We start from the raw sequence: 14,353 nt of genomic DNA on the forward strand, positions 1-14,353 counted from the left end.
GCTCTCTGCCAGTACGCCTTGCTGCCCTCAAAGGGGCTGGAAGAAGTGCCTTGGATTCAAGAGCATGGGAGGAAGTGCTTGGAATTTTGATTCCTCTGCAGAAGGGGAAATGTTTCCCCAAACCGAGCATTTCCCTCCTGCAGAGGAAGCAGTTTCGATTCAAAGCATTTCCTTCAATGTATTTGAATCTTAGAAGTTTCCTCTGGAGAGCTGGGCAAAACAGAGAATTTTTTTTTCCCCTGTCCGGAGGGGAAAATACTGTTTTTAGTAGCATTTCCCCCTCTCAAAGGGACGGCCAATCCTCTGATTGATGATTATTATAGCAAGGCACTTTGAAGGTGTGCTGTCAGCTCCAGTCAGCTGATTGGCACTGAAAACATCTTCAAAGGAGGTTGCTGTAGCTGCTGGCAGTCTCCTAGATTGTCCCACCTACCTGTCAAAGTTAGCTTGTGGGGTGTTAGGGAGATGAGGATCTGGCCCTTCCGTGAAAAGAGACAGCTCAGAGATACATTGATAACATTCTTGACTTCTCATATCCCATAACCTTCTCTTCTGGTACTTTCTTCATGTAGGCTTTCTACATGGGAGGGTGTAGCAACATAATTTGCAACATAACCGTCACCCTCTGCTCATAAATTAATAAAAGACATCAATGATGATATCACCTAATTACATCCTAAAACATAAATCATGGTTTAAAAGGGTTATCCGAGCCGCACAGGAGTCCGTTTTTCTTCTTTAGGGATAGGACGCTGATCAAGAATCTGGCAACCGTGAGTGATCTTAAGGGGTCTTCATCATTTAGTAGATATCTCAGTTTGGCTTCATTCGAATCATCGGCGATTCCCTTTAGATAGGGAGCAAGAAACTTGCTCCTGGCCGATGAGTGAAGAGCACAATCAAGGATTATGTGATGCAACGATTCCGGTGCCCCACAATTACAATCACATAAGAGCGATATCTGCCCATTGGATAATCTATTTCTCAGCACGTTCGATGGGAAGGTGTTGAATCTTGCCTTTATAAAGGCGTATCTATGAGCTGAAGAAGTTAAGGAATTCAAATAATTTGGGAGCTTTAAAAGGGGGTAATAAACCAAGGTTTAGAGGTGAGCAGGTACCATTGCCCAACACCATTTTCTGCTGCAAGTCCATCTCCTCTAGTTGACAGGTTGCCACATATCAAGCCAAGGGCAAAACTAAGCTTTATTTGACCCGGTTCATACACCCTCATCCTCTGGAGGAGATTTTGAGCGAGACTGCAGGGAAGATCTGTCGCACACGTGGAAATCTGTAACAAAAGCGTTGGCTACCAACCCTCAATGTCTTAGGTTTAGGAGCACTGACTGATTCCTCTGGCCTTTACTTAAAAAAAAAACACCCCTGAAAAGATAACAGGCGAGTAACATTCCAGTGTATGTAGAAAATGAAACGCACCCTATGTGTTCTTTTCACAGTCTTTAATCTTCGATGAAGTTGACTTGTCCGATGCCAGTGTGGCTGAATCAAGCACAAAAAATGTTAACAACAGCTTCACGGTATGCTTCCAATATTCTTGATGTTCTAACAAGCTATAAAATGCTTTTGAGTTTTCCGTTTTGCCTTTTTAAAACTTGTGACAGTGGAAATTCTCCTAGTGTTCTTAAGAGGAGTGTGTTTATTGAAACATTTCTTTCATTTGACGAGAAGGTCTTTGAGGTCTTGTTTGTTTCTGTGGCTGTCCCACCATGTGACCGGCCCAACGCATGGCAGAAAGAGGGTGATCTGAAAGCAGGGAGTATTGACACGTCGTGGTCAGATCACTTCCTGTTGAGATTTCGACTTTCAGTGTGTTTCTCCCTCTACAGAGGCTGGGGATCTGTTAAGATGGCCCACCCTTGGAGGCTGATGGAATTCCAGGTGGCTTTGGGAGATTTTCTAGCTAGTACAGTCAAACCACGGTTGCCGAACGTAATCCATTCCGGTTCAACAACCAAGGAGCGGCTTCCGATTGGTCGCAAGATCTTGCACTCAAGCGGAAGCCGTGTCCGAGGAAGGTTTCAAAAATGTAGCGTTTCATCAGATGGTGAATTCTATCACATGTGGTGGACGTGTGACAAGATAAAAACATTCTGGGAATTAATCTATAATGAACTAAAAAAGATATTCAGGTATAACGGGTAAAGGGACTCCTGACCATTAGGTCCAGTCATGACCGACTCTGGGGTTGCGCGCTCATCTCGCATTATTGGCCGAGGGAGCCGGCGTATAGCTTCCAGGTCATGTGGCCAGCATGACAAAGCCGCTTCTGGCAAACCAGAGCAGCACATGGAAACGCCGTTTACCTTCCCGCTGTAGCGGTTCCTATTTATCTACTTGCATTTTGACGTGCTTTCAAACTGCTAGGTTGGCAGGAGCTGGGACCGAGCAACGGGAGCTCACCCCGTCACAGGGATTCGAACCGCCAACCTTCTGATCAGCAAGCCCTAGGCTCAGTGGTTTAACCACAGCGCCACCTGGGTCCCTAATATTCAGGTATACTTTCCCTAAAAAAAAAAAGAAGCCTTCTTGTTGGGGCTGATGGGCAAGGAGATTTTAAAATCAGATAATAGATTGTTCATGTACGCCACTGCGGCGGCAAGAATCTTGATAGCCCAAAAGTGGAAATCACGTGAAATACCTTCGATTATGGAGTGCCAAACGAAATTACTAGAGTATATGGAAGTGGCCAAACTGACCTGCAGAATACGTGACAAGGACGGTGTGAGATTTCGAAAAGAGTGGAGTAAATATGTAGAATATGTAAAAGAAAATTATAAAGGTATGAAAACGTTAGCGAGATTGAGATAAATCCTACATCTTTGATGTTGTGAAGAATTTAGAAAATACGGGAGTGGATGAGAAAAAATTTACCTGCTGGGGGAGTGGAGGGAAGTCAGAACTTGGCAAAGCCATTTGTTGTATAAATGTTAATTATACTTTGTATATCGTTGAAAAGTGGAAAAATAATAATAATAATAATTCATTGTTAAAAATGAAAAGAAAACCGGAGCGTTTACTTCCGGGTTTTCGGTGTTTGGGAGCCAGAACATTCGAAAACGGAGCCGTTCGAGAATCGGGGTTTGACTGTATGACTGGCGCCCCTGTAGAAGCCCTGACTGACTTCTGAAATATTTGAATGGCTTCGACTAATAACAATCACCCCTGAGCACCTTTTGCTTCTTTGTGGAGCCTGTTGGGCTCCCTGGTATACTCCAGAACTTACGGTGGGGAAACAAGCTGGGAGACAGCTCAAACGTAAGTGGAGAAAAATGCAACTTGAGGGCTCACCATCGAGTCTACCTTGTGGCAGTGAAGGCAGGAAAGAAGGCACACTCAGGTGCCTCCGTTGCATCCTCAGTATGTCATCCGGCAGAGCTCTTCCAGGTACTGCAGGGCCTCTTGCAGCAAACCAACGGTAGCTCACTGTGACTTGTTTGCAAAGCATTTTGAGGATAGAATCGCTTGCATCCAGACTCTTGACTAGGCTGTTACAGCAGATGAATCTCAAGGGGTGCCCAGAGCACAGTCTAGTCCCGTTATATTGGATGAGTTTCAGTTGTTAAGGCTCAAGAATGTGTCCCTCTTGACTGATAATAACCAGCAGGGAGGGGACAGCTGGCTGGGCCAGGGAGGTGATTCATGCCTCTTTATGAGAGCAGGTGGTCCCTGCCTGCTTGAAGGAGGCAGTGGTACCCTGTTTCTCCAAATGGAGGTACTGACTCGCCTGGGTGGGGGTTGGGGGGAGGAGGGGACGGGATAGGTCAGGACATGGTGGGACCAGTCACAAGGATGAGCCGGGGTGGGGGGAGAAGGGGGCGTGATACGTCATGTGTCAGGACAGAGAGGGGGGAATCACAGGGATAAGCCGGGGGAGGGGGGATACATCATGGATCGGCACAGGGTGGGGGAAACCACAGGGATGAGCCACAGCAACGCGTGGCAGGGCCAGCTAGTCAATAAATAAATTTGGTTCCTGTGTGAGCGGTCTGCTACTCTCTGTGCATTTTTGTGGGGTAGATGTTAATATGTTTGAAAAGGTCAGGAGGTGGAGAAGAAGTTCTTCAGTTCCAGAGGCAGCTTGTATATATAAAAAACAGCTTGCAAGGGTCTCCCTCTTCCTTGTGACTCACGGATTGTGCTGTATGTGGCTAGTGAGCTTGTTAGAGACCGTAAAGAGCAGTTTGGCGAAGAGCATCTCGCATGGAAGACACAAATGGCAGAGAGTGCTGGGTAAGTCAGAGGGGAGGAAGCCTGTATCAAAGGATACTGTGTGTTGCTATTAGTGGCATTATAAGACAAAGATTTCCATCATTATGTGGAATATGAACTCTGAAACTTTTGTAGATGTTAATTTGTTGTGGTCTAATTTAATAGCCTATCAGAGAGCACAGCAATGGAATGGGAAAATAATAACGACTCTGACAAGGAAAGAAAATCTTCTGAATGCTTGCTGCTTAAAGGTTTATGTGGCTTTTTAAGTTAAGGGTACCAATATAAACCACAAGTATTGTCTTCACTCACTGCTTTCCCTACGCTTTATACACACATATCTTATTTTGATTGCAAAGTAATATAAATCCAGCATCGTACCAAACATTGGAATGTAAAACATATGAAATATCCTGACAACCTAGGCTTGCTGTTCTCAGAAGGGTGGTGAATTTGTAGTATCTGAATTTCCTACTAGAAATAAACAAGAATCTCTCTCTAAATATCTCCTGCCTTTATCTGCACATGCATGCATATATATTAAACATCAGGAAGAACTTTCTGAAGGTAAGAGCTGTTCGACCGTGGAACAATCTCCCTTCAGAGGTTGTGGACTTTGCTTCTATATGACACTACATATGTATTAAATTGTGTTGTTTTTTTTTTTTTTAAAAATCCTCATCAATGTGTGATACAAAAACTGTCAGGAGAAAATGTTAGTGAATTACACAGGAAAACATTTACAACTGATAACTAATTTTTTGTCTTTGGAATTTATTAAGGTGATCAGTATTTTACAAGATTTATGAGGTCTTGCTTTTTCTGTGTTCTTTGTTACCTTGCCCTCCTTATAGCAGTTCGGAGTCATCATATCAAGTGATCTTTTCCCCCCAGATAATCACACCATTCAGGAGGTTAATACTGTGTGCAGAGAACAGAAAAGAGATGGAGGATTGGATCAGCTCTCTGAAGTCCGTACAGTCCCGGGAGCATTATGAGGTAAGAGGAATGCTGTGCCTCTTGTGCTTTTAAAAACTGAAATATAGCCGGTTTTTCAAGATGCAGTAAACGGGGAAGAAAAAAGGTGTATGTCCCGGATGCGGTGTGAAAAATCCAAGAAACTAAAATAGAGATTTGGTTAAACCTGATATATCCATATCGTTCACATTACTTTTGTTTAAAGAGCCTGGGGAATATTGTTTTGGAAGGTGAGCTTTTCAAACGTGAGGTGGTTTGAGCTGCTGCTGTAGTGATGTCCTGTTGCTGCAAATCTGTCTTAACTTCTCCTTTCTTAGGCTGCACAGTTTAATGTGGAACATTTCTCAGGGATGCATAACTGGTACGCCTGTTCCCATGCTCGACCCACCTTCTGCAATGTCTGCAGAGAGAGCCTTTCCGGAGTTACTTCTCATGGCCTGTCCTGTGAAGGTAAAGGCGGCGGCGGCAGCAGCAGCCCCCCCCCCACCCCCTTTTGTATTATCACATAATTAAGTGGTGACAAGCAGTAGAAGAATGTATATCAGTAAGTAACAATTCGCTATTGAGCTTCAGTGAACATTATAAAATCATTTAGTCCGACCCCCTGCAATGTTTTTTTGCCTTTAAAATGTAGGGGTTCCTGAAAAGAACCTTTCAGGATTCTTGTTACCCTTCTTTTCTTCTTTGTCAGCCTGGCCACGTTGGCCCTGTTCGGGTTTTGCTAAATTAGTAGCATGAGAAACCATCAGATTGCTTCTTCACACAATCAAGTCTAGGACAAGCAATTAACACTGGGCAGAAAGCCAAGGTCTACTTCTGCCATAGTAACTGCACTCTCATTGGTTGATATCAGCACTGAGACCTGTTATCAGAGAAAGCTAGCACAGTACGTGGAGTGGTGAGTGTGGTCAGTGTAGGAGGAGAGGTGCTGTATCGGTTGTGTGAGAGAGAGAGACAGAGAGGAAAGGATTTATTTTACTTTGTTTTTGAGTTCTATAGAAACTCTGGATTTCTTTTATTTTAATAAATCCTGCATATAGTTTTACTCTGCGTCCAGACGTCTAGTCATTTAAGTTACCGCCAGAAGCTTCCGGAAAAACCTGCGCAAACTCTGCTGTGTTCAGGCTGAAGTTACACCTGACACTTAAAAACACTAAGAGGCCCTCCTTTCCAAATGCCTTCTTTTAGGAAATTCATTTCCGAGGAAAATAACCAAGGCTGTTTTGGTTTTTTCCTATGTCTAGATTTTGTATTGCTTAACTCTTCTGTTGGCTATATAGAGCTGAACTTTGAGCCACATCCGTCATGCCACGTTGTCATCTAGCAGCAACAGTGCCTTGCATTTGGTTGTTTGTAGATCAACCCAAATGTGTGAGTCGCTACTTGCATGTAGGAATTCTGCACATGAGCAGGAGCTTGCAAAGTTGGGTTTCTGTGAAGACAGCTGTTTGCAACACACACTGGGAAATAAGGACTCAAGACACAAGGCTGAGGAAGCTCGGTCACATTAGTTAATGTAACGGACCAGATCCACCGTAGAGAACCACGGTGTGAGATATTAACTGATCATAACCAGCCGTGGACAGCCACCCGATTCCCTGGAGCACACTGAAAGGTGCTCGCCAACTTTAATCATCAGATTTTCCAGAAGGGCCTCCTACCCCCTCCTGCCTGCCACAAAGGGCCCTGCATTTGAGGTAGAAAAAAGAGTGGAACACTGTACGTCCCTGTTTAATAATATGTTTTAATAATAATTTTATTATTTATCCCCTGTCCATCTGGCTGGTTTCCCCAGCCATTCTGGGCAGCTTACAACACATCTTTGAAAAATAACGAAAACATCAATCCTCAAAAACTTTCCTAAACAGGGCTGCCTTCAGATGTCTCCTAAAAGTCAGATAGTTGTTTATTTCCTTGACATCTGATGGGAGGGCGTTCCACAGCATGGGCGCCACCACCGAGAAGGCCCTCTTGCAATATGAATTTTTATTACAATCCAAAATGAGAGTTTACTTCCTAGCATCTGAAATCTACTGGGTGGGTGAGTGGGTGTTTAAACCCTGCTGTGCATATTTGTATTCTTAGAAACAAAATAACAGGTTTTGTGTAATCCTACAAGACAGCTATTGCACTGTCTGACAAGTTAAACTGCAAGTCCCAGGACATGGATCCTGTCAGATTAGCACTTTTGCTTTTTTTTGGAATCAACCAAGGCATTTGGAGAGAGCAGCTGTTCTTGAAGAACTACCAACACAAAGTTTCTGGGATGGCGAGAAGCTTGCAGGCAATATTCTTTAATTATAATAAACAGTAGCCTTACTGCTGCAAGGGTTTGCATCCATTATCTCTTCAGATCCCGTAAACCATGGTTTCCTTAGGTGGCTTTCACAAACCATGGTCCATAAGTGTCAGCTTTCCATCTATGAAGTGGGAACCACTTCCTTACAAACTGGAATAAAGGTTGGGATACATATTAAGTGCTGACAACATTAAGTAGATGGGCAGCCTGATCATGTTCAGGAGATTCCTTGCTTCCCATGCAAAGCAGGACCTTCCTGTCCTTCTGACTGTCAGGCTCTTCTAGTTACACCCTTTTGCCAGTGCCTGTGCATTGCAGTATTGCGGCTGGAGGAGAGCTGGGCTTTTCAGCATCCTAAGGGGATCCTTGGGCTGCCTTGTGCCTCTCCACATTAGCCCCTGTGCTGTGAAGCAGGTAATTCCCACAGTGGACTCCTGCAAGCAAGCAAGGCGCCACTTTCTCTTGGATGCTTACTCTGCCACTGAGCCTCTTGGGCTTGCCGATCAGAAGGTTGGCAGTTCGAATCCCCGCAAGAGACAATTTAAGAGACAATTTGGCACGGTGTCCAAAAAATTATAGAAAAGTAAGTTTCTTCAAGTGATTGCTTGTGGATGTGGATTTGGTTTAGATCACAGACTGATGTTGTTCCTTGATGAAGTGCAAAGGGGGAGGATACAGGCTGGGACTCTACTTAGCCTGAACTTGGTTTAGTAGTCAATACGCTTGCTTAGCAGGGTGGCGCTGTGGTCTAAACCACTGAGCCTCTGGCGTTTGCCGATCAGAAGGTTGGCAGTTCGAATCCCCGCAATGGAGTAAGCTCCTATATTGCTCTGTCCCAGCTCCTGCCAACCTAGCAGTTTGAAAGCACGCCAGTCCAAGTAGATAAATAGGTACCACTGCGGCTGGAAGGTAAACGGCGTTTCCATGCGCTCTGGCTTCCGTCACAGTGTTCCGTTGCACCAGAAGCAGTTTAGTCATGCTGGCCACATGACCCGGAAAGCTGTCTGTGGACAAACACCGGTTCGCTTGGCTTGAAGTGAGATGAGCGCCACAACTCCATAGTTGCCTTTGACTGGACGTAACCATCCAGGGGTTCTTTACCTTTACCATACCTTTAACCACCCATTTACGAAGGTAGCACAGACAGAGATCTGCTACTAGTGGACTCAGGGCCGTCTCGAGCAGGTCGGGCGCCCTGGCGCTGAGGCGCGGAGATCGCTCTGGCGCCCCCGCCTTGAAGCGCACAGCACGCTTCCGCGCGGCTTTGCCGTGCAGCGCCCCCCTGCCAGCCCCACGCCCTGGCACCCCGCGCCACCAGGAGTGCGCCTAGAGCCGGGCCTGAGTGGACTTTCACTGCCTTGACTGCTTATGTCTACAGTATAAACTAATATGAGGCAAGCAGCTTTGCCGTGTCGTTTTATACACCTGCAGAACACTTTTTTGTTTTTATAAGCCTACCTAGACATATAGTTTATATTTGATAGTTTTTAAATTGCTTTGTGGATTTTAACTCACATGTCCAGTTTTATTTGCACACTACATAGAGAGCCTTTTGATTAAGTGGCCTATAAATCTAACTGACTAACTACCGGTAACTAACTAACTAACTAACTAACTAACTAACTAACTAACTAAATTACCCTGCAGGGTGAGTCTCTCAGTAGTTTGGTAGAATTGGAAGAAGTGTAGGATGAACACTCTTCCAGAGCACTGCTGGGAAAGGATTCGAACTAAACCAGGCATCCCCAAACTGCAGCCCTTCAGATGTTTTGGCCTACAACTCCCATGATCCCTAGCTAACGACCAGGGGTGATGGGAATTGTAGTCCAAAACATCTGGAGGGGCGAAGTTTGGGGGTGTCTGAACTAAACAGTTACCTTTTGAACCATTTACATTTTTAACATTACCTATTTGTGCAATGAAGTGATCTGTGTTTGATTAAGCTTCTTAAAGATGATGTGAATCATTCAAAGATTATGTGTGTGTCTTTTCACCCAGTGTGCAAGTTCAAGGCTCATAAAAGATGTGCAGTCAGAGCAATAAACAGTTGCAAATGGACTACTTTGACTTCAGTCGGAAAAGATATTATTGAGGATGAAGATGGTGTAAGTATTTCTCAGAAATGCAGGCAGCACCCTGCACATGCTTCGGTTTTATGGAGAAAAATGAAACATTTGCTAATAGGTAGGACAATGCCAATTTTAAGTGATTATGGATCCTGTCTACATTAGGGAAAAAAATATTTTTTAGCACATTTAATCCTGCTGGATTGAAGCCTTATTACACAAAGAAATCCATAACACCCAAAGTAATCTCACCTGTGGTCCACTAGAGGAAAGCCAGCCGCTTTTGCTTCGGGTATTGCGATATAGCTGCTGCCTCTGGGGTTCTGTTGCTCCCCTCACACAACACAGTGGCATACCTGCCATGTTCCTCTGTGAAAAATAAGGAACCTGACTGAAAGTAGCATACCGGAAGTAGCGTGGTGGCCATTTTGGAACTGGGCGGAGCATGCTCAGAAATGACTTTTGATGCTGCTGTGCCCAGTTCCAAAATGGCCGCCGCACCAGAAGTCGCGCTGCAGCCATTTTGGAACTGGGCATAGCAGCATCAAACGTCGCTTCTGAGCATGCTCCGCCCAGTTCCAAAATGGCCGCCGCGCCAGAATAAACCAGGGAAAAACAAAAAAAAAATCTGTTTTTTCGGCTGGGGACAGCTGGAAAAGCGGGGGTTTCCCAGGGAAAACGGGAGACTTGGCAGCTATGCACAGTGGGCTGCTTGCCAAGGGGGACTGGGGAGGCAAGGGGTGCTGTGCCAAGGTTCCCGCACCTCACCGCTTCCTCCAACAACCCGCTCTGTTGGCATGCTTGACACAAGTTAAGCTACACTGGCAGATAAGTGTAGTTGAGGGGGGGGGGAAATTGATAATGGCAGTTGTCCAAAAAGGTTGACACAGCTGTGCCAACTTCTCCCCTTCCTGCAGCAGCACCCTGACCCTAGAAAGCCAGTTTTGAAAGAGTGTGTGTGTGTGTGTGTGTGTGTGTCTCGTGAAACAGGCATTTCATTAGGCGACTGGAAGGGGAACTTTTTGCACCAAGGCATATATGTACTCAGATCTCTTTGGTTCAGAACCTCAGGGGTTGTATCCAGCATTAAGTCTTCTTCAGAGTGAACCTGTTGAAAATAAGGGCTAAACTTAGATCCATTAATTTCTGTGACTCTTCTGAGTGTAACTTAGTTTGATATAACCGTAGTAGTTTTTGAAATGGGTTGTGTGGGTGGGGAAGCAGTGAATTTGAAAGAAAGGTGACGTGCATATTTCTCTCTGTCTCTGTCGCCCCCACCTTGACCTTAAAAACACTCCGCTGCAGGTAGCTATGCCTCACCAGTGGTTAGAAGGAAATCTACCCGTCAGTGCCAAATGTGCAGTTTGTGACAAGACCTGTGGCAGCGTCCTGCGACTGCAAGATTGGAAGTGCCTTTGGTGTAAAACAATGGTGAGTTTCAGATTGTACAAGTCTCTTTCCCTCAAAACAGTCTCCTAGAGAATTCTCATAATTTTTGGTTGGCGTTTGTCTGTCTCGAGAGACAACGGAGTCCGCCTCCGGAGGGTGAAGCCATCCATGGGCAGAAAAGTGAGGTCAAAAGAATGAATCAAAATCACAGGAACTGTACAGAAATTACAAAGAAAAAACAAATGGCTAATGGAATATGTTGACCTTTCCCTGTCACAAATAGCGCAGTTTGACGTACAGTTTCTAAATAATAGCTTATTCTGATATTTAAAAAATATTCAAGGTTTCATTTTTGCTACTAAATGGGTTCAGGGTCCTTGGCAGCCATGGTGGTTTTTGAAGACAAATTCAAGCCTGACATGGAGGTAAATCTTTCTCTCTGCCTCCTGTACTTCCACTGTTTATTTGTATAATTGTGATACCCTGTTAGGAAGAACTTCCTGACAGTAAGAGCTGTTTGACAGTGGAATTTTGCTGCCAAGGGGTGTGGTGGAGTCTCCTCCTTTGGAGGTCTTTAAATGGAGGCTTGACAGCCATCTGTCACGAATGCTTTGATGGTGTTTCCTGCTTGGCAGGGGGTTGGACTGGATGGCCCTTGTGGTCTCTTCCAACTCTATGATTATATGACTATACTGTTATTCAGGAAAGATACTACAGTGGTACCTCGACTTATGAATTTAATGCGTTCCGAATGCACATTCGTAAGTTGAAAAAATTCGTAAGTCAAATCCCATAGGAATGCATTGGGAGAAAAAAATTGTAAGTCGAAGCAACCCTATCTAAATATTCGTAAGTCGAAAAAATACTATCTAAACCACATCCAAGATGGCGGACGGAGCTGCGTTCGTAAGTCGAAACATTCGTAAGTCGAGGTACCACTGTAGTCTCTTGCTCAATGCAGAGCCAAAGAAAGAACACCAAGGGGTCTCACTTTGATGCCAACTTTCACCCTTCTCTATGAATTAGCCAAGCAGGGAGAGTGAAAAGGGTCATTCCCTGGCATCTCCAATTAGGGTGGGAAAGACTAATGGAAAACCACTTTCAGTATATGTAGACCAGCCATGTCCACCAGGCAGATCGTGATCACTGGACGTCTGCAGTAGATCACTGGTAGATCATTGGCTCCCCCAAAGAAGCTGAACAACTGTGGCTCCCCTTTAAAAAGCTCAACATTTTACCTCCTCCCTGAAAAAACAACTTTGACCCCCCCCAATGGGTCTTCCTCCTTCTTAAAAAAAGCTCAACTATTTTGACCTGAACCCCACAAAAGGGGGTAGATCACTGCCAGTTTTTAACTCTGTGAGTAGATTGCAGTCTCGTGGGAGTTGGCCACCCCTGATGTAGACAGTCCTGAGCCAGAAGAAGAAGAAGAAGAAGAATTCATTGTTTATATGTTGACCATCTGACTGGGTTGCCCCAGCCACTCTGGGCAGCTTCCAACAAATCAAAACATTAAACCCAGTAGAACATCAAGCATTAAAGACTTCCTTATTTCACCTGTATTATTTGATATTTTACAACTTGCCCTTTTCTGCCACTTACCGGTATTTCTTCCTTTTAAAATGCATGCTTTATTTGTAGTCTCGCCTCCAGGCAGGCATGTAAGTGACAGCGCTCTTCTTAAGGGCTCCCTAATTAGATCTCCGAAATGTTCCCAGTGGGTCCGCTGTGCAGGGGCAGAACCCATCTGTGATGCTGCACAGACGGCCACTCCAGACCAGCAGCGACTAGTTAGCAATCTGTTTTTGCACTGAGTTTTTATGATGCTTCTCCTGCTATATATACATGGAAGGCTTGATGGGCCAGAAATTATCCAGGCCTGTTGTGGCTTTGTCACTTAGGAATAGAGCACACCTTTATTTTTATACCTTTCCTTGAAAAAAACGAGTGTTTCCATTACAATGCTCAGGTGTATGCTTGTTGCCATAACATTAAGGCTGTATATTGACGGTCCATTGCTTGTTCATTTTTCCCCCTCCAGGTGCACACTGCATGCAGAGATTTGTTCCCTCGCAAGTGTCCACTTGGCCAGTGCAAAGTATCCATTATTCCACCTACAGCACTGAATAGCATAGACTCCGATGGTATGCAGGTCCTTTAATATACTTATTTGTGACATGCTTTGCAAATAAGATTGAGTGTAAAGGCCTTGCACAAGGCAGTTGTGCTGATTGGGACCAGAGAGAGGGTGGTGCTGCCTTTTTGCAATTTTATAAAGTCTACGAACAGGACCAGGGACTTGTGTTAGCTTAGCACAAGTACAGAATATTAAAATGGTGCCGAGGTTCTCCATCAACAGGCAGACATACAGCTCTGCCGTCTCACCCAGACACCATGGAATGCCCTGGCAAAACTGGGCAGTTCTTGAGATCTCTTTCCAATTATGCACTCAGGTCCACAGACAGAAAGGGAAGAGAACAGAAAAAGGACAGGGAGTTGGATTCTGTGGTCCAACTGGGATGTTTCTACTCCATGCTATGGAAGGGGGAGGATTTTTGCTGATTTCCTCTGCCCACCCCCATCTGCTCCAGGGAGCAACTTGGGAAGACCAAAAGATACAGACTTACGAATAAGAGGCTGACTAGCCAGGACCATGAGGTGCGGTGATTGCCTCAGGTGGCAGATCTGCTCACCACCTGCCCAGGGAGTCGCCAACTGCTGCCACTGCTGGCTGCCTCCTTTTATTCCCTGTGACCATAATAAATCGATTCATTCAGTCAGTCCCCGGGCTGCCTCAGGAAATGTGCATCCTATATAATAAAGTCCCTGTGTCTCTGCGTCCAGTCCCTGTGTCCGCGCTACTGCGCATGTGCCCCATGGACACAGGGATTGGATGCAGAGACTGGCCCCTCTTCCGCCTCCTCCCGCTGTCCCGAGTGGCGACGGCCTCCTCCACCTCCCTTCTCCTGAGGAGAAGGAAGAGGCCTCTGCCACCGCCTCCCGCAGCGCGCCTCAGGTAAGCGCACCGCCCCTCGCTCTCCCGCCTCGCCGCCCCGCATCACTCCGCCGCAGCAGGGAGGTGGAGGAGGCCGTCGCCACTCGGGACAGCGGGAGGAGGCGGAGGAGGGGCCGGTGGGCCTCAGGCGCTTGACGGAGGCGACGCCTGCGCGGTCCCAGGGCTTCCCCTTCGTTCCCGCCCGGCTAGCGCCCGTTTACTGAACGGGCTGAATGACACTAGTGTGAAATATTTATTGACACGAAGGGTAATCTTGACTGGTGTTCTTTTATTTAGGAGGAGTTGGGATGCGGGTGGCGCTGTGGTCTAAACCACAGAGCCTAGGGCTTGCTAATCGGAAGGTCGGTAGTTCGAATCCCCGCGACGGGGTGAGCTC

The 14,353-nt window shown here is 45.7% G+C and overlaps 1 protein-coding gene across 4 annotated transcripts in view; it reads left to right on the forward strand.

Moving 5' to 3' along the window:
- The window catches only part of DGKH (diacylglycerol kinase eta), an 87,607-nt gene that overhangs the window by 36,195 nt on the left and 37,059 nt on the right, over window positions 1-14,353 (forward strand). For all 4 annotated transcript variants that reach the window (XM_060278066.1, XM_060278069.1, XM_060278067.1 and 1 more), the window contains exons 3-8: window positions 1,457-1,537; window positions 5,124-5,228; window positions 5,525-5,657; window positions 9,505-9,611; window positions 10,878-11,003; window positions 13,003-13,105. In XM_060278066.1, the coding sequence (XP_060134049.1) occupies window positions 1,457-1,537; window positions 5,124-5,228; window positions 5,525-5,657; window positions 9,505-9,611; window positions 10,878-11,003; window positions 13,003-13,105 (655 nt within the window). The remainder of the gene's footprint in view (window positions 1-1,456; window positions 1,538-5,123; window positions 5,229-5,524; window positions 5,658-9,504; window positions 9,612-10,877; window positions 11,004-13,002; window positions 13,106-14,353) is intronic.

This window comes from Zootoca vivipara, chromosome 8, assembly GCF_963506605.1.
Source record: "Zootoca vivipara chromosome 8, rZooViv1.1, whole genome shotgun sequence".
Taxonomy (NCBI): domain Eukaryota; kingdom Metazoa; phylum Chordata; class Lepidosauria; order Squamata; family Lacertidae; genus Zootoca; species Zootoca vivipara.